General features: G+C 32.1%; 1 protein-coding gene across 2 annotated transcripts in view; it reads left to right on the top strand.

The window, feature by feature from the left end:
- LOC118203381 (uncharacterized) overlaps nucleotides 1–20,917 on the top strand; it is a 70,422-nt gene that overhangs the window by 15,688 nt on the left and 33,817 nt on the right. For both annotated transcript variants that reach the window (XR_015042878.1, XM_085822975.1), the window contains exons 3-4: nucleotides 7,777–7,911; nucleotides 16,377–16,619. Coding sequence is in view for 1 of the 2 variants with exons in the window: in XM_085822975.1 (XP_085679101.1) it covers nucleotides 7,777–7,911; nucleotides 16,377–16,619 (378 nt within the window). In the remaining variant the exon portion in view is untranslated. The remainder of the gene's footprint in view (nucleotides 1–7,776; nucleotides 7,912–16,376; nucleotides 16,620–20,917) is intronic.

Below are 20,917 nucleotides of genomic sequence, written 5' to 3'. Positions count from 1 at the left end.
ATGTTCATTTATTACTGCTTCTCCACATTTCTTTACAAAATCCATATTCACGGCTATCATCTTCATCATCCTCACCATGAAATATGGTATCTGGCGGTAAATTATGCCAAGCATTTTTTAAAGTATCGAGACATATCCTCCTACGATCTTGCGATGCTCTACACAGCAGATTGTATGATAAAATATTTTTAAATTCTTAAATATTCTTGCAATTATTTAGGAAATTTTTAAAATGCTATTTTAAATTTCCATTTCAGTGCATGCACTATTCTGATATCCATAGGCTGAATGATGAACGTACAAATTGGAGGAAAGAGTAATATGGATACGTTATCTTTCACTTAAACTTTAAGTGAAATATGAGACAGATAGTTTTCTACAATCAAGACAATTTTTGAGTCATCAGGTAAACCAACCGAATTCAAATATTGCCAAGCTTCTGGTATGAAATGATTTTCAAACTAATCATTCAATAACGCTTGTGTCATCCATGCTTTCTTATTTTCACAATATATAACAAGGAAAATCTTTACTCCTTTAAAATGCTCAAGGTCGTATATTTTTCCGATTAGGAAAAGTTTACATTTGTGCATTCTTTCAGCATTTGCGCTTGCTAAAATTGTTAGTTTCACTTTGAAATCTTTGACTTCAGTTGGAATCTTTTCTGTAGAGGTTTCCAAGGTATTTTGCGATACATATTGCCAGAAAAGACCAGTTTCATCAGAGCTGTAAATTTTTTCTTGGAGGTAACGTTTAACTATTAATGAGTTCAGTGAAGTTATCTATAAATAGTCAGCTTCAGTATCAGCTGAAGCTTTTTCATCTGATATTTTTAATTGTCTTATACCATAGCAATTTTTAATGATGCAGATTCTTCATTATTTAATTTCTTTGAATTTAATGCAAGGCAATAATATTTGGTGGCAACAATTTGAAAAGTAAAATGAGCATTGAAAGTTTTTAACGCAAAATGCCAAGACGAAATTAATAGCCCTTCTTGGCTAATGTCCTTTGGGCTAATAAATAATGATTCACCATGTTGACCATCGTTGCTGAACTGAAATTAAGAATCATATATTTTATTATGAAAAAATGTCAAATGTTCAAATATAAAGCTCTTTTTTTTTTTTTTTTTTTTTTTTTTTTTTAAGTTTACTGGTTATTAAAAAGTTGAGATTTTAAATCATTCTGAATATTGGATGTCCAGATTTTGGACCATGTACTTCACATCTTTTATAGTTTAGTGTATTAATATGTCTTATTAGCTGTCTGAATGAATATAATTAAGGTAATAATAAAAAACAAATAATTCCTTTTTATATATTTACTGCTGTTGTTGTATTGTTTTTAGAATAGGTAATATTTAGTGAGACAGCCTGAAATTAGGATGCATTAACGGTGTACAATATATTTTGAATCATGCAAAATGTCTCTCTGAATATGTACAATCATGATTTCTGTTGGACAAAATGAAACATGAATTATTGGATAGTTTAAGGTTGATCTGTATTGTGAAATTTGTGCAAAATGCTAAGATATTTTTTATGCAAAATCTTTGATGAATTAGCTGTTAATTTGAAGTGATTTTCACATGCAAATCATTTTTAAATAATTTTTGTAGTGGTGATCTGTAACACTCACTTCCACATTCTTTCCAAACTCAGTACTCGGGCATAAAAGCAAAGTTATTGCATAATTGTTCACTGATATGGAAAGATGATAGTCCACATCTGTCTCACTAAGCAAGCAAAGAAATAAAAATATTTCTAGAGCAATTGTAAAGACCATGCTTCTTTTTATTTCAGTTTTTCTTGTTAAATCCTGCTGGAAAATATTAATTTTGAAAAGTAAGAAAATGCATAGCCTTCTAATAGTTCAGTGCAATGCAGAAAAAATTAAAACTTTTGTATTGTAGAAATGTATAGTAGAAACTCACTTAAATCATTAGTTTCTTTCAAAAGCTGAACTATTGTTTTAGCCCTTTGACGCGCTGCGGTCGCGCCTTGAAACCACGATTTTCCGAATTTTTTTTCTCCTCTTTTTCCCGAAATTTTTGAGTGAAAATAAATTGATTACTGATCTTTTACATCTAAATAACACAAAATGACTGTAGAATCATATATGTTTTAGGTATTAATACTTCAGATCGAATGTCTTTTAAAATTCGTTTTCGATGAGACAAAAAAACTTCCTTTTATTAATATAAACAACTTTAAATTTCAAAAGTTAGTCATCACACATCATGATTTCTATCATAAACAATAAAAAATTTCAGTAATTAAACTGCATATATAAGAAAAAACCTCTATATGTATGGCATTTGCTATGTAGTTTCAGGGCGCGACCACTGCGCCACTAGAGCATTGTGTCACAATGCTTACAATCCTCTAGAGGCTCGGTGGTCGAAATAGAAATTGCATAAAAGTTTTATTTAAATTAAAAACATTTTCTGAATATTTTGGGACAAAATATGAATAAATTAAGTACAGTCAAAAGTCTTTAATCCGGACGTCCATAATTCGGAATGATCTATGATCCGGACCTCAAAGCTACGAACTTTCTGCGCGTGCGTAAGCGCATAATGCGGTTACACATGCACATAATACCTTTACGCATGAACGTTTAATGTATAATGAACGGTATAAGCTAAGCTAAAATTATCTAATTATCTATTTCAGCTAATGTTGATGATTGCATTGTTCCTTAATCTTCGAGTTGGAACCGGCTTATTATTTTTTGCAGACTGTAAGAGCAATTTTATAAAAGTAAACTTGAACTTTTGATTATGTCAAATAGAATTTTCGATTCTGGAGCTGCCAAAGGATCTACAAAGCGAAACATGTTTCGATGTCCATCAAACAAAAAGTAGAATTGCTGCAAAAAATGGAAAAGGGCATATGCTTTGTTTATCTAACCATTCCGAAATCTGTTTATCAATTTCACGCTGCTCTGTGGGGGGGGGGGGGGATGCTTTACGCATCCGCGTGTTGAAAGAAATGTTTAATAAAGTAAGCAAATAAATATTAAGCTTTTTTTTTGTGAATTTTGATACCCTTTAGAACATAATTGCTCTTTATTTCATAAATTACGGTTTCATATTTTTAATTTTATAATTTCTGCATGCCATCTTACCAGATTTAAATTGATGATCTATAATCCGAAAAAACCGATAATTCGGAATTGCTGAAGTCCCGACGAGTCTCGATTAAAGACTTTTGACTGTATGAATGGGAAATGAACGATCCGTATAAAGCCAAAAAGACCAAGTCCCCCCCCATTAACATAAAACCCCACAAATTTCATGTGCCAGATGAAAAGAAACTCAATAATGCTGGACATATACCAGTGAAATTTAAATCCAGGCAGTGTACATTTTGTAGCACAAGGAAGAAACCTCATAGAACAAGATGTATGTGTGAAAAATTTGTAAAATTTTGTTTAACAGTACATTAAATTTCAACAGAAAAATTTATTCTTGTTTTAAGTATAAATATTGTTATTTTAGTGGCAAAGTAACTGAATTAACAAAAAATTGTCTTTTGAATAGATTGTTCACCAAGTTCTCTTTCGTACTTTTTAGCTCTAGTGTAATAGGTAAAAAATATGATATCTTTTCTTGTTAGTCCAAAGGGGCTTTGTCCCTGAAGGACTATTGTTTTTGTTTTGCAATTTTGCGTCGAATCACTATAAACATCGTATCACTTTTCAAATTGTTCCCACCAAATGTTAGAGCTCTGCATTATATTTGAAGAAATTAAATAATGAAGAATCTGCATAAATGTATGTATGTTTCTCGCATTGTGATAAAACAGCAGTACCTAGAGCCATCCAATTTAAATGACGTAATCCTACTTCGAATATGGGCATCTGAAAACCCAAATTTGAAATTTGTTATTATTGATTTCATATTTTGTAAAACTTTAATGATTTTTTGATTAACAAGCTCAATGATTTAAAAATGAGTAATGGCAACACTCAAGCGGGGGGAAACCTTTTTATCTCCAGCTCACGGAATTGTGTATCAGAAATTCTAAAGATATGGTCATTTTAAAATTATTTTGTAACATTGCTGTTGAACTGAATTTCATGGTTTAAGTGCAAAGAGCGTGATATTTAAAGGTAACACACAAAACATTAAAAAAATGCCCCTTTAGACGTAATTTAAAATCTTAAACCTTTCAGATTTTTTTTAATTTTCATTATTATTTTAAATTAAGTTATAAGGTTATAGTTGGTCTAATACTGGAACTTTTATTTCCTATTTTTTCCGATAACCCTATCAGGCGTGTAGCAAGTAACAGGTGCTTTACTGTCTTAGCAGTCTTGACAAAAAACAGAAAATGTCATATTTCCATCTTGGTTAGAAACAATATTACAGATCTGCACATGTGCACATAATTTACATTTTATGTGTGCATGTATTCGTATTTCTTCAGCTGCTGAAAATTTCTTGGTTTTTCATTGCTGAATATTTAATATGTTTACTACTATTATTTTCCTTCGATGAAAAGTGATATAGGCCATCAGCCTTGATAATGTGTTTGATAGATTATTAGCAGCAAATGCTGAACTGTGGCGAACAAAAAATGTCTGTTTAAAATGAATTTCATGTGTGTTTTTATATGTTGTTTATCTTAAATAAATTGCTCACAAAATAATTTTAAATAAGATAATAAATATAAATTTACGAGGCATATTCAGAAACTAAGTACCGTTTTGAAAAAAAAAAAAAAATAGTAAAACAATTTTTTCGAATCCAATTTTATTTTTACATGAAAATACATGTCTTAAACTATTTTTCAACATAGTTTCCGCCAATGATCAAACACTTGTCATAGCGGGTGACCAGTTTTTGTATACCATCGTCAAAGAAACTTCCTGCGAGTTTCGATAACCACGACTCCACGGCATTTTTCATGTCATCGTCAGATCCAAAGCGCTTGCCACCAAGCTCGCGCTTCATGTGCAGGAACAAGTGATAGTCGGATGGCGCTAAGTCCGGGCTGTACGGCGGGTGACCTAACTGCTCCCAATGAAACTGTCGAATTAACAATTGAGTGACACCAGCAGTATGGGGCCGAGCATTGTCATGAAGCAACACAATTCCTTTACTGAGCATTCCTCTTCATTTGTTTTGAATTGCACGCCTTAGTTTTGTTAAAGTCTCACAATAGAGTCTCGTGCCGCATTAATGGTTTCACCTCTGGGAAGAAATTCAGTAAGCAAAATGCCTTTCCTATCCCAGAAGACAGTGCACATGATTTTTTGCGATGACATTGTCACTTTGAACTTTTGTTTTTTCAGAGAATGAGTGTGTCTCCACTCCATGGATTGTTGTTTCGATTCTGGTGTGAAATGACACACCCAAGTTTCATCACCTATCACAATTTGGTTTAAAAAGTTTTCTCCCTCATCACTGTACCGCATGAGAAATGTCAGGGCACTACCAAGTCGCTTTGTTTTGTGAACATCAGTGAGCATTTTTGGAACCCATCGGGAACACAGTTTGCGATAATTCAAGCGGTCAGACACAATTTCGAACAAAACAGTACGTGAAATTTGTGGAAATGCCTCTGAAAGAGTTGTCATTGTGAAGCGTCTGTTCTCATGAATTGCTTAATCAACTTTCCCTACCAAATCATCGGTGACAACAGAAGGCTGACCACTCCGAGCCTCGGTGTGGACATTTGTTCGACCTGCATTAAACATTCTTACCCACTTTGTGACCATTCCATCACTTATCGCGTATTCACCGTAAACTTCTGTCACTTGACGATAAATTTCGGCCAGTTTAACATTCATCGCGTTCAAAAATTTAATCACAGCGCAAATCTCACAGTCAGTGGGAGAACTAATTGTCCTAAACATTTTGAATGTGCACAGCAAACTGAAAGCACAACATAGAGCAACCAAAATGGCGACAATTGAAAGTCAGTGAACAAGAAAGACTAGTGCGCATGCGCGGGATGCCTACCACGGCACTAGAATGAAACGGTACTTAGTTTCTGAATACGCTACGTACATTAAATTGCTTCTGTGTGTACATATTACATAAAATGTGTGCTGTAACTGTTGAATGAATTGCTTTTGTGTATCAGTTACTATCTCTTTCTCACCGAAGCTGAAATGTACCAATTCTTTTTCTCTCTCTCTCCTTTTTTTTTTTTTTTTTTTTTTTTTTTTTGTGTGTGTGTGTGTGTGTGTGCCTAGGCTGCTATAACAAGGAAGTATTTTAAGTAGACGTTTGTGAGTATGTACTTAAGTACAAGATGAATTCATAATGTCAGGCAATCTGTCCTACACACTAATGGTGTGTCTTCTGTAATGCTGAAAATGTGTTTTATCTAACTAGGGAGTATGACAGTAGTTGCTCATTGCAAGGTGCATATAATCTTTAATTGGAGAAACATTTACCCCCTCCCCATTTTTTTTTTTTTTGCCATGTCAATAATGATACCAGTGTTAGCTGCCCAGTTCTAAACCCTAGGGAATAAATAGCATTATGCCATGCATTGAGTGATGGCTTGAGTGGCACTAGCACTTAATTGTGATGATATTTGATGCAATACTCCCTTTTGCATGATTACTCCTAAATTCTTTCCCTCAATTTTTGTTTCCTTTAATAAATTTAAGAAGTTATATCAAATTTATATTCCACAAAGATGTCCATGCAGCCAGTCCATTTACCAGGATTCAAACCCTGGACCAAACTACTAGTGTTTATCAACTGTACTGCTTGGCCACTGGCGAGGCTTTTTCAAAAATATATTTTTATGTAAATTGCATATTTACTAACAACAGACTGTTTCTCACTAAAACATCTTCTTTCCTGTAGGCCGCCAACTTATGCTTGCCAATTTCACATTCCACTAATGTTTGTCCAAAATTTGCATATTCTTTGCGTCTTCTTTCTGTTCTCATCTGTTAAAACAACCAAGAATATTTATTGCAATGAACATATATAAAATGTATCTTCTAAACACTTCAATCTGTCAGTCTGCCTGGGATTAAGAGGCAGTGATTTGTACCTATAAAACCTATACTAAAGAATGATTGCCAAGATTTCATTATATTTCATTGCAGAGATAGCCATCAGAAGAAGCAAGCTCTGCCTAATGGCTTGGTGTATAACTATTCATAACACATATTATGAATATTTTGAGCATGTACTTTTAATATTTAGTTTCTGTATACTGTTTTTCTTAAGTATTTGAAGTTAAAATTAATATGTCAAAGCCACCAAATTAATTTGTTGATTAGCAGACAGTTCTTAGAACATATATCTATGACAGTTGCATTATTTGCTTTTATATATTTATTTACGAATGTATAAATCTTATATCTGAAATAATGAAATTTATTTTCTTAGAGAAAAATGACTTTGATGTAAATATAATTTTTTTAAATAATTTGTTATCCAGCAGTCAGAATAAAGGAAATGCAAATTAAAATTTCAGATAAATGCTGTCATTACTATTATATACATTTTTATATTCAAAATTTGTTCCCTCCCTCTCATTTCATTAAAAAAAACTTCTGTGCAGAAAGCGAAGGAGCTGCTAATTTTGATAAATAATTCTGAATCAAAATATTCATATTCTATTACATATGAGTAGACACATGGAAAATTGCGTAATTGTTTCATTTGTCCATGTTATAAATAAAAAATATATCAGTATTTTTTAACATATTATGTTAGAGAGAGATCTTGATTTTTTTAAGTAATATGTTTAAAATAGTATAAAAATGTGTATAACACTTTAATTGTTCTTTTAGGAAATACTTTGTGAATCTGAATGTCCGAAGAGACTCAGAGATTTACTTCTTTGTCAGTCGGAAGCTGTGAAAATAGGTGTGACTCAAGCTATTTCTAATATAGCAACAGTTGATAGAAGTTACCAATATTTTCAGGTATTTTATGTTTCTTACATATTTGCATTTTGAGATTATATAGTTATTTTTATATTTTGGATCAAAATGCCAACATATATTATATATTTATTACTTAATGTACTCTGACGTGCCAGTAGACAAACAGCATGCATTATTCAAAAATGGTCTTATGAAACTTTAATTAATGTAGGAGTTTCATAAAAGTTGAATAATTTAAAGGTTTCCCAGTGCATTCCAAGGCTCTGTGTTAACCACTTCTCTGATGCACCTTTATTCTTCATTATTTTCTTCATGCTTTGGAGGCTCTTCTTGAGTCATTACTTGGTAAATATTGTAATCGAATGAAATCTTTTTAGAGAAAAGAAATAAAAAGAGGTGCCTATGACTATCTGTAACAATAATCTATAACACGGTAAACAAGCTCAGCATAAAAAGCATACAATAATTGCTGGTATCAGATTTAAGTCAGCCATTGGGATTTAAAATATGATCTGCCAGCACAGGGGCCAACCAGGCAGAGGCAAGTTAAATACCTAGCAGCCATTAGGAGCTTCATGAACACACACCAATAATTAATCTAAATTATTTGTTACAATTAGTTCAATAAAGTAATGTATTCTCGGTCCATTTTACTTAAAAATAACAAACAAAAAAAATAATGACATTTTAAGTTTTGCCAAAATCCCCTTTTTATTTATCTTTTTCTCTTCATAGAAATTATGTACTGAAACTTCTCCCAAAACGACCTCTTCCAGATCCAAGCAATTTTGTGCTTCTATGGAGGTAATCGCTTAACAAAAAAAGGCTATCAATGATGTAATTAATTTTTAGTTTCCCAAGAAATATTGGTCTGTTTCAGATACTATTACAGAAATGACTGCTATAAAAGTTTTTTAAATATTCTATTTGACAGCATTACTGAAGGTATTTTATTGACAGCTGTCAATAATTATGATACCATTACATGCTGAACAAGTGCAGTCAAAAGTCGTTAATCCGGACTCGTCGGGACTTCGGCGATTCCGGATTATAGATCATAAGTTTAAATCTGGTAAGATGGCATGCAGAAATTATAAAATTAAAAATATGAAACCGTAATTTATGAAATAAAGAACAACTATGATCTAAAGGGTATCAAAATTTACAAAAAGAAAAAGCTTAATATTTATTTGTTTACTTTATTAAACATTTCTTTCAATGTAAGTTGTTTAAGTTGCTTCGTTTTTTATGTGATAATACATTCTCTTTAATTCTTTAAACAGACATAATTTCTTGTTCAGTTACAAAGTTCCGCTGTTCAAGTCCTATAATTGCTGTGTTGAGAATACCGACTAATTTGTCAATTGAAATTTTTTCGTTTTCAATAACCTCTGTCACTTTCTTCACTATCGGAAGCGAATTTTAATGACGAGGAATTTGATTTAAATCATATCAAAGATGGAGTACATCGAGATGAAATAGTACATTTAATAAGGAATTATAAGCCAAATAAAATAAAAACATCTGCCCTGAAGATAAGGATAGTGCTGAGAGATCAACTTCCAATTCATTGCGCGGCGCCGTGGCGTTAAAGATAAACAAAGTTTACATAAACAAAGGATATGCCTTTATCCATTTTTTGTAGCAATTCCACTTTTTGTTTAATGAACTTCGAAACATATTTTCGCTTTGTAGATCATTTACATATTAATAAATATATATCAGAAATTCTATTTGACATAATCGAAAGTTCAAGCTTACTTTTATAATATTCCTCTAACAGTCTGCAAAAAATAATAAGCCGTATCCAATTCGAAGATTAAGGAACTACGCAATCTGCAACATTAACTGAAATAGATAATTAAAAAATTTTAGCCTAGCTTATACCGTCCGTTATACATTAAACGCGCACTCATAAACATATTTTGCGCACGCGCACAAGCATATTCTCAGCGGTAAAGGTGCGTCAATAAGACGCATGCGCAGAAAGTTTGAAGCTTTGAGGTCCAGATTATAGATCATTCTGGATTATGGGTGTTCGAATTAACGACTTTTGACTGTACTAATTTACAACAAAAATTAGCGTTATACATTCAAATTTTCACAGGACTACTTAAAGGTTTTACCGAACCATCATGCTCAGCTGCAAAAGCACAAATGAACAAGATAAGATATAGTGATTAGATGAGAAAAGATAAGAAAGAACGGACATGTGTTAAGCTACAGGTGCCATCTGTTGATGAAGCCAGAACTAAAACATAATTTCTTTAAAGGTTGAAGGCAAAGATGGATTGGAATTAGGGTCGTTAACTATAACAGAAAGATTTTTTTTTAATGTGAAATGCCTCTAGAAAATCCAGTTCACAATGAAAGACGTTTTTTAAATAATTTTGAATTGAAATGTCGAGAAACGGAAGAGATTTGCAAGTCTCTTGATGGGAGAGTAAACAACCCGAAAGTTAAATTTCTGCAAAATATGTGCAACTTTATAGCTAATTGATGGAAAGAAGGGAATGACAACAGAATTTTTATAATCTCCTAAAATAAGAGTGTGGCTTTTAGTGTGTTGAGATGAGAATTTTTTAACTGCTTGATTAATAATGTTGGGTGAAAAGCCCCTGTCAATAGCTATTGCTTTTAAATAATTTAGTTCTTCATCAAGGGCTAGTTTGGAGGAGCAAACTTGAAGAGCACGGAAAACATAGGAATAAAATGAAGCTAACTTTTGTTTAGTCGGATGACATGATTTAAAGTGTGGTGGAAGGCAAACCGATGAAGGTTTACGGTAAACTGTAGTACTGAAGTTGGATGTGTTACGTGTGACCAGAATGTCGAGAAACGGAAGAGAATTGCAAGTCTCAAGTTCAAAGGGGAACTGAATAGCAGGATCAATGGAATTCATTGTTGAAGAGCTTTATTTAAATCATCTTTATTACCTTCAAACAGAGTAAATGTATCATCTACATAGTGGAACCATGCCAGGAAGTTTAAAATTTCAAACAATTTTGATTCATAATAATGCATGTAGATGTAAGCCAGGATGGGACTGAGGGGCTTCCCATGGCTAATCCCTCAGTTTGCTTGTAATATTTATTTTGGAAAACAAAATGCGTTTGTTTCAAACAGAGTGAGGGATACTAGCTCATCGATCTCGATGCAAGAGAAATGAAATTCACGAAGTCTGGTTTCTAGACATCGTAATGCACCCTCCACTGGAACATTGGTGAATAACGATTTTACATCAAAATAAAGCATGAATAAATTTCTAGGAGAAATGCTTTGAACTTTTTTTACAAACTCTATTGAATTTTTTATGGTGTAAATGTTATTATCTAATAGAGTTGAAACATAAACCTAGTTATTCTTAATGCATTACGTATTGCTGGGCCTTACTAATTGTTAAACTTTCAGCCCAGTTGCACCAAAGAAATGCTATGGGAATCTCCCACCTTCTTTCTCTACCAGCAACCTATTGAGAGGACTATTGAGAGGACTTTTCAGCTGCAAAACCGCAAATCATTTGCGGTTTTGCAGCTGAAGATGGTGGTTCGGTAAAACCATCGAAACTAGTCCTGTGAAAATTTGGTAAATATAACGCTGATTTTTGTTGTTTGACTTCTGAAATACTCAAGTGCAAGGACCAAAACAGGTGCAATTGTTAAAGAAATGGGTTTGAAAAATAAATCTTTAGTTATTGATTGCATTAAAACAGCTCCATCTTGCCTCTTTACGAATGGAAACAATAATACCGATTCAAAACTGTATCCAATTGTTGTTTCTTTTTTTAATCCAGAGTCTTCAGAAATTGAGTGAAGTTTACTTTCTGCCCCCACTTTAGAAGGACATTCGACAGGCTTTGATATAGCACAGCTAATTATTAAAACTTTAAAAGAAAATGCAGTCCCTCTGGATAATTTGCTTAGCACTTGGTGCCGATAATGCTTCAGTAATAATAGGCTTGAAGACTATTGTTGCAGGCATCTTAAGAAAGGAAAATTCAGATTTGCAGATTATGAGGTGCACCTGTCACCTCTTAAATTTAGCAGCTGAAAAAAAGGGGCAGCTTCTTTACCAATAAATGTGGATAAACACATTGTTGATATATATTATTATCTTGAAAGGAGTTCTAAAAGGAATAAAAAATTGAAACAGTTCCAACAGCTGCATAACTAATATTAGTGATGACGCATTAGAAAAACTTTTATTAGCGAAAGCAGGCCTACGTGGCAGTTGCTATGAACAAAATTATGAAGTTTCTTTCTTAACAAAAGCAAAATCTGCCACTGTTCATAACATTTGTACGAAAACTGATTAAAGTGTCTTTTTTTTTTTTTTCCCTTAAACGATGCAAGTAATAAAAATGTTTTTTATGTGTAAGGTATTTTTGGGTTGCATGCATTTAAGAATTAGTAACTATTTAAAGTTAATTCGTTATTGAAAACTATATTTTTATCATTTAACATTGTGAAAAATTTCCTGATTTCTTAAAAAAGTCTCCTGATTTTTTAGTGTCGTAGGTTGTCATGGCTCAACATGGCTGATTAGGCAGTGGCATAATATGTAATGACTAAGGCAATTTTATTTTGTGCAGATGTGGTACTGCTAATATTAGCGCCCCATGCTGACATGTTTGTGGAATGCATACATGAACTAAGAAGCTCCCTCTGAAACATTGCATTAATTGTATAACTAGAGGGCTGCAGTAAAATGTTAAAAGAAATGTTTGATTATCTGGTAGCAATAACTGTTTCTTACAAAGTTATTACATCTCATTAACAACAAAGGACAAATATAAGGAAGTTATGCTGTATCAAGGGGGTGAATGATTGGCTTGCAAGGAGGAGAATTTTTCATATTAACCCATTAGCCGCTGGTGTTGCGTTGACACAACGGTCAAAATAAATGCGTATATAAATAAAACTACTTAAGATATTTTATACCAGCTGATGATTTTGTGTAGGGAATGATGATTTATATGAAGATTATTTCTGCAAAAAAATATTTGCCTTTAACAATCATTTTATTTATAATAATTAATCTCATACTTTAAACAAAATTTTCGACCAGGTATTTTTGCCTAAAATATTTAAAGAAAGAATCACCGTCTTTATGAGTGATCTATTTTTAGTCAAGGTCACCATTTATCAGAACATTACATCAATCAGATCTTTATATTTGTGATGGAAATGAAGGCAAAACAGCTGTTGCGCTGATGCATCAGTAGGAAATGGGTAATCTCCTTTTTTACTCATTCCTTTCGATGTTATGGTTCATGTTCTGGCTGCTTTAAAAATGCCTATATAGCAAGGTATCTTACATTAGAAGAAGCTCTTCAAAGATTTTTTGATGAAGAAACAGATGATGATAATGTTAATAATGACCAGAATGAAACTGATATTGTTGTTGTTCCCCCAGAAATTGCAGAAGTTAGTGATGAAGAAGAAGGGAATGACAACGTTTTAAATAATGATAATGATATTTTACCAAATGATATTGCTGGGAAAGTTGAAATTCATGTAAGAAGTAAGTTTCAGCCTTCTAAAAGCAGTGGTAGTCATATGAAAAAGTTTAAAAAGCAGAAAACTGAATTCTTGAAATGGATAAAAAAGGAACTGTCAGTTATGTGTCAGGAAGAAAATAAAGAAAGGGATAGAACAGAAACTACAAAATACAAGGTAAAACTATTGGAGAGATTTTCTTTTTAGTTTAGGCATTTACTCTCTTCTCGTTGAACAGACAAATATATACGCTCAACAAAAAACAAAAAAATCTCCCAGAATTTATTGCATCTGAAGCATATATAGGAAGATTTATTGGAATATTATTGCTAACGGGATATCCTTCTTTACCTCAAGAAGAAATGTATTGGTCTCTTGATTAGGACATTTCTTGTTATACATAAAACGTGCACGCGAAAACGTATTCTGCGCTTGCTCACACGCAAATGCGCAGTTGTAAGAGGTCTTACGCGCACGCGTGAACACCTATGCGCATGTGTCAACGCGGCGCATGCGCAGAAAGTTTTTAGCTTTGAGGTCCGGATTATCGGTGTCCGAATTAACGACTTTTGACTGTAGTTTTTGTAAATGGTGCTCGGCTATTCTCAAACCAGTTACTTACCATCGAGCACTTTGCTAGCAGTATTTTGCAGTACCTTTTCATACAGTTCAATCATATGCTTCATGGGAATTCCAAAAGGGCACCCATTACGTACTGGCACAGTGTGCATGCTACCATTAGTGGGTTGCCAGATAAAGTACATGTTTGTTATGTTCTGGGTTTCCTACTTTGGTGACATAGCATTTTGCCTAGTCATTCTTCTCACTGCTGAGCAGATAGTGTGAAAGTACCATCATTTCATTATTTCACTACAAGTTATATACGGAATAAATTTATTAAATTTTAACCATTCCTTTGCAGTATTGTAATATTCACAAACAAAAATATTTTATATATGACAGTATATATGTAAGATAAAAAATATGTAAATCAAAATTATAATTTAAACTAACAGTAAAACTTTCAATTACCCATTCTGTTCTAAAATTCGTAATAACTTCTTTCAATTGCATTATTTCTAGACCTTTCCTTTTTGCATGTCCTGCGTAGCACTGATGACGTAATAATTGTAAAATGAAACTTTTATCTCAAACCAAAACCTTTCTCTTTGTGTGCTTCTATCTTGCATAACTGTGCACGTCAACATTTGCCTCTGTGCTGCTTAGATGCTGTTTCATTCTGCTCTGTACCTATTTCAACAATATCAAAAATGTAAATGTTCTGTAAAACATCACGACTAGTGCCAAGTGATTGTGGTAACAATTGTCAACTGGAAAATAAAAATGGAATTAAAACCGCCTCGACTGCCAAGTTCTTTAGATATTAATAAGTTAACACGTTAGCATATTATGCAATCAGAATTCTTCAATATGAATCTAAGTACGCATTTACAGTGTTCCATCTTTTTCTTGCTTTTATTATAACATATATATATATATATATATTCTGTTATGTATAAAGGCAATGTTAATAGTAAATTTTCAATTAATAATGTATATATTGTTTTGTAAATGCAGTTTTGGTTTGCAAAAAAATTGTTTGTCTGTGTGTGTTTAAAAGGTTCTGACATCTTTTTTGGATTATGTGCAATAATGGTACACAGTAATTCATTTACAATTCTTTTTACTTCCTTGTACGAAGTAAAAAGGAAATATTGTAAACGCAAAAAGTTTCAGGCAGCATATTTCAACGAAAATATCCCATTTTGACCTCTTTCAAATGCAATTTAATGATGTATTTCTGTGATATCTGTATGTAAAGACAGAATAAAACACTCTTTTCCTCCAAAAAAATTATAAAACTGCTTTAAAATGAATTCTGAAGAGAATTTTTCGTGTCGTCTGTACAAACGTATGTACGTACGTATCTCGCATAACTCAAAATCGAGTAGCCTCAGAACGTTGAAATTTTGTATATAGGACTGCTATAAAATGTAGATGTGCACCTCGTATTTTGGTTGCAATCGGCCGCACCAAACATATATAAATATATTTATAAATATATCCACTATGTTACCCGGCTCGGTGATCTCAGTTTCTTTACTCTTATATGTTTGTAAATTGTACATTTTTTGCTTTAAAAATGATTGAATTATGTTGTTTTTAATCTTCTAGTTAAGAGTTTTATGCCTTTAGTAAATCTGTATGCAATATTTTTAGAATTATCAACAATTTTAAAATTGTTTAAGTGCCGCTAAGCCTAATTTGATGGCGGCCATTGCTCTTGTTTACATTTGAAACAGCTGAGTAGCGGATTTGTTGCCAATCTAGAGAAACTTAGCTTTGCAATAACAAAGATAACGCCTTCATTTATTATTTAAATCATGCTTAATCCTTTCTGGAATTTTTCCGAAGAAATAAGCGTTTAAGATTTACTTCGTAATTTTTAATATAGATATTATGAGTTTTTATGTATTTTTGCCTTGTCGCGAAGTGAAAACTGAATTAATTGAATGAGAAATACTCAATCGTCTGTGAAAAACTGTTTCTTTTTTGTTTTGTTTGCTTAATTTCTTTTATACATCATTCTAGCTTTATTATAGTATCCAAAGAGAACATGTGGCAACGATTAGATAATTCTTTAAATGATATAAATTTTGTGCATTCTGAGTTATAATATGAACGAAATATAATACTGTTAAGTGAACCTAGCGCCAGAGTGACGCTATGGTAAACAAAGTGAATTTTAAAGAATGCATTTATTCTATTGTGGTTTATGAGCTGTCAGCGAAGTAGGTTTAATTCAATCTAATAAGTTTAAATGAAATGCAAGAAAAAATGCGTATAATTTAATATTCCGTACAAGGAAGTCATGTGGTGTACACATCAGATTTTTTTCTGTTGATGATCAAAATTTAACTTAACCAGTAAATTATCATTATCTGACATTAAAATAAAACCTTTAAAATGATGACCTGTAATCATGTTATTTTTTTTCCCTGCCAGTCACACATTCCTATTCTTCTGAATCATGCTGTCAATGGTAAAGAACTGCTAAAGTCTCTTTCACTAACTGCTTTAGCGAATTTGGCTTTGGACTCTGCATCTCATAAAATGATCATGAAAAATATCAATCATATAATGTACATGGTCAGTAAAGGGACCAATGTTGTGCAGTTACAAGCCCTAAGACTTCTGGTTAACCTGTCATGCAATAAAGAAGTTATCCCATCATTGCTTATGAGTGAGGTGAGATTTTTATATTAAATTATAATTTTTTAAGTTATTTTTAAGCTATTCAAGTAAACATATGTTAGAATAATTATATAAGGAAATACAGATTTTTGGCATACTATTTTTACAGTCTTGAGCTTTACTGAAAAAAAACTTTAGCATTGATCAAAATGTGTCATTTTAAAAATAAAAAGTTAAGTTATTGCAGTGCTACATTACTGGGAATCTGATTTTTAAAATTTAGGGTATTTAAAAATTTATCCATATTTATAATGAAAATGTGTACAAATCATTTGTAAAAAGTTGCTTCTGAAGTCTTAAAAGACTTTTATGTATCCAAAATTAATTTTCTTGTTTTATCAAAAAAATTAATATGTGTCTTATCATGAAAAATTTATTCTGATGAATAAAAATTTCTTGTGTTGATACATAGTTTTCCTTGTGATGTAATTGACAATTGTCTTTTGTGGTCAATTTCTGAAGGAAAAAAAATTAAACTTGAAAATAATTTTTAATCAATTTTACAGAAGTAATAGACAGTTTTAAATGAAATTTTGTTCCTCACCGAAATAATTCTAGAAGTGTTAATTTTTTATATTATTTTTATTATAGTCCCTCTTCCTTTTAATTTTTCTGAGGAATTTTCGACATGTTCACTGAGTGATTTCTTTTTGAGTTATCTTTGTCTGGATGTATTCATGATGCAGTTTTAAATTATCAGAAATAATAAATGTATAAGTGCACATGCATGAGAACTAAAAAATATTTTAATAGACTTAAATAATGGATTAAAAAAAAACTAAGCATTTTTCTTTGTTAATGTTGACTGTTTAACAAAGAAATGGTCATTCCTTTCTGCTAGCTTATGTAGCAACAAAATCTCAATTCATCATTTGCCTCAGATTTTAACAAAGTGTGAGGCTTGGGCTGGGTGTCAGAAGTTTTGGATTCCAGGCTTTAATCGCTTGATGTTAAACAGTAGGCTAGCTTCAGCCTGTCAATCAAAATGTTTACTTCTTTGCCTTTGATTTGTAACATGAAATATTTTTCCGTTCTTTTAAGTACTTTGTAGTGTCCTTCATTGCTAGGTTCTAATGGTTTCTTGACTGTGTCAGTTCGTAGGAAAACATGAGTACACACATCCAGGTCTTTATGGACAAAAACTTTAGGAATCGTTTTTCACTGTACTGCAGGGAGCTTGATCAGTTCCATTTCTTTTTGAAATTTATGCAAAAATGTTTGAAGTGTTGTAGAAACCATCGGTTTATAGAAAAAATTCTCCAGAAAGTTTGATTGTTGTTCCAAAAACCATTTGTGCAATGGAATTTCCCAGTCTTCATTTAATGCTGCTCTAAAACCTAAAAGAATTGTTGGAATGGATACCAGACCACGTAATGAAATTATGACATTTGATAACAGCTTTCAAAGTTTGATGAAATCTCTTAATTTTGCCGTTGCACTGTGGATGATAGGAAGTTGTGTGTTGAATTTTGACTGTCTCTATATAAAATAGCTCAAAAGTAAATTGTGCTCCACTTGGTAAGGAACTCCAAAATGAGTGATCCAGTTTTCTTAAAAGGCTGTGGCAACGGTTCCTGCTGTTATGTCATGCAAAGGAATGGCTTCCATCCAACCAGTATAGCGATCAATGCAAGTCAAGCCATACACAAAATTATCAGAGGGTGAATAGGGACCTATTAAGTCAATGTGAACTACGATAAAATGTTCATCAGGCTACTGCTAAGTTCCTAGTTCAGACTTTGTATGACATGAAATTTTATTTTTTTGACAACGAATACAAACACGACTCCATGTTTGTACATCCTTTTTTATTATTTGGCCAAATAAATTTGGATCTCATTTCTTTAACAGTCAGCTTGATTCCTGGATGAGCAATGCCATATATTTGTTGAAATATATCCATTCTGAACTGTTAGGTATAAATGGTCTAATGTTAGAAGAAGACGTATCAGACCACAAACTTTTACCAGATGGAAATAACTTTTGAAATTTAACGTTTTATTTTGAGTGTAAATCTTGTAATTCTTTATCATTAATTTGCTTATCTGGAATTTTATCATAATCTATGAGGGATATAGGGACATCAGTTATTCTTGATAACTGATCTGCAACAATGTTTTCACTTCTGCTAATACGTCATATATTATTAGAAAGTAGAGATATGTATTGCAATTGTCATGGTGATTCACTCTTTTGTCGGAAAGCATAAAATAGTGGTTTACAGTCCATAAAAATATTGAAATCGTGACCTTCTTTCTAACTTATGTTTAAAATGCTTAATTGCAAAATATATTCTCAGTAACTCGCAATCATACGTACTGTAATTTTTCTGACTGCTACTTAATTTTTTTTAATAAAATGCTAAAGATTTCCATGTTCCATTTTCAAACTTTTGGAGAGCTGTACCAATAGCCCAATCAGGTGCATTTGTGCATAGTGACAAAGGCAAATCTGAATTGGGATACCTTAAAAGAGCTACATTTGCCAAATCCTGTTTACATTTTTCAAAGTTTAGTATAGCTTCATTTGACCACTTCATTTTTCTTCTTTTTGCTTAGCACCCTTTAGGTATTCATGAAGTATTGCTTGTGTCTTAGTAGCATCTTTCAGAAAACGGTTGATAAAAATTGAGCATCCCTAAGAAAGTTTGCAAGTCATTGATAATCTGTGGTAATTTATAGTCCAATATTGCTTTGACTTTTACATGTAGAGGCCAAGATCCTTCTGGTGTTATAAGATATCCTAAAAATTCTAAGTTATCAACACCTGTGACTGACTTAGAAATGTTGATTCTCAAACTGTATTTGTCTAATCTATCAAAAACAAGTTTCAAGTGATGTCGATGTTCTTTTGAGGAAGAAGCAATTAATATGATGTAAAGATGTGGAGAAGTAAAGTCCAAACCTTGAAATACTTCATGTAAAAATCTTTGACAAGTAGCTGGTGCATTTCGCAATCCAAAGCTCATTACATTAAATTTGTAGAGGCCAAATTACATAATTTTGGTAGTTTTCTGTTTGTCCTCTTCGGCTATAGGAATCTGGGAATATGCTTTTTAAAGATCAATTTTGGAAAATAATGTTTTGCCTTTTAAAATATTGTTAAATCATTAATCCTAGAAATAGGTATCTATCAGGAATAGTTATAGCATTAAGTCTTTGATAATCTCGACAAGGATGAAAGGTTCCATTCTTTTTAGAGATTAGTTTTTGTAATATTCAGATATTTGGATAACAGATCATGATATTTTAACTTACCATGTACTAAGCTTATTATGGAATGGATGTAATGTCACATTGAGTAGTAAAATTAGTTACAATATCAATTAATCTTTTGTTGTTTAAATCAATTAAAAACTTGAAATGAATTAAAGTCTGTTCCGATTATACATTTATTGATTTTGGCAACAATGAATGGCCGTTGAAAAGCTCGATGAAGGCCGAAATTAAGCATTAAAAATTTTACCCCATAAGTGGGAATTTCTGTGCCATTGGTGGCATATAATTTTAAGTCGCTTTGAAGTTTAGCAGAAACAAAAAACTGCTCTGGAATCACTCAAAAAATACAAACCCGTGTGTGTGTCAGTCACAAATATTTGGTGTTTGCAGCCAAACTGAACATAACCTGCAGCAAAATCAGCCACTAATTCCACTGCTGGTCTAGGTTTTCTGAGTTCTTTTGGCTCCAAGAGCAGTTCGGTTGACATTTTTCAGGAATGCATTTTAAGCCAAACATGCAATGGTAATAACAATACTTTCCATTCGGATTAAATCTTTTACATTTATTACTTCTACTCTGCTCTCTGTATCTATCACTGCTATGATTTCAAGACCGAGATTGGCAAGAAACACTTTAAGTTTCTGTTTGTTTTTCCAAAGAAAAAATTTTTACCAGTAACTCATTAACCGAATTAAAATTTTTTGCCAGTGAAATAAATTTCAGGTTTTGACTTCATTTCCATTATTTTGTCGGCCATTAATGATATTTTGTCTAACTCTTCATTGGAAACCAGTAAAATATTTTTGATGGAGTCAGGCATTCTTCTTTAATCACAATGTTTTGAAATGTAATCAGTAGTGAGCGATCTTTTTTTAAATAACTAACTGGGTTTCATATCCACAAGGTCAAGGCCAGTGACTAAGCACTCGCTTGTTTTCGCTCTCTTCGAATGTGTTTAACAGTCTTTCTTTAACTAAAGCATATTTATTATCAGATGTTTTATCTGTAATGTCATCCAAAATAATTTCGACATATTTTGGCACTAGTTGAAATACTACATAATTAAATTTGAT

This window comes from Stegodyphus dumicola, chromosome 1 (genome assembly GCF_044657685.1).
Source record: "Stegodyphus dumicola isolate Sdum_Otavi_A_Nest chromosome 1, ASM4465768v1".
Taxonomy (NCBI): domain Eukaryota; kingdom Metazoa; phylum Arthropoda; class Arachnida; order Araneae; family Eresidae; genus Stegodyphus; species Stegodyphus dumicola.
The sequence above is the reverse complement of the archived record's forward strand: the minus strand, read 5'-3'. Positions and strand labels throughout refer to the sequence as shown.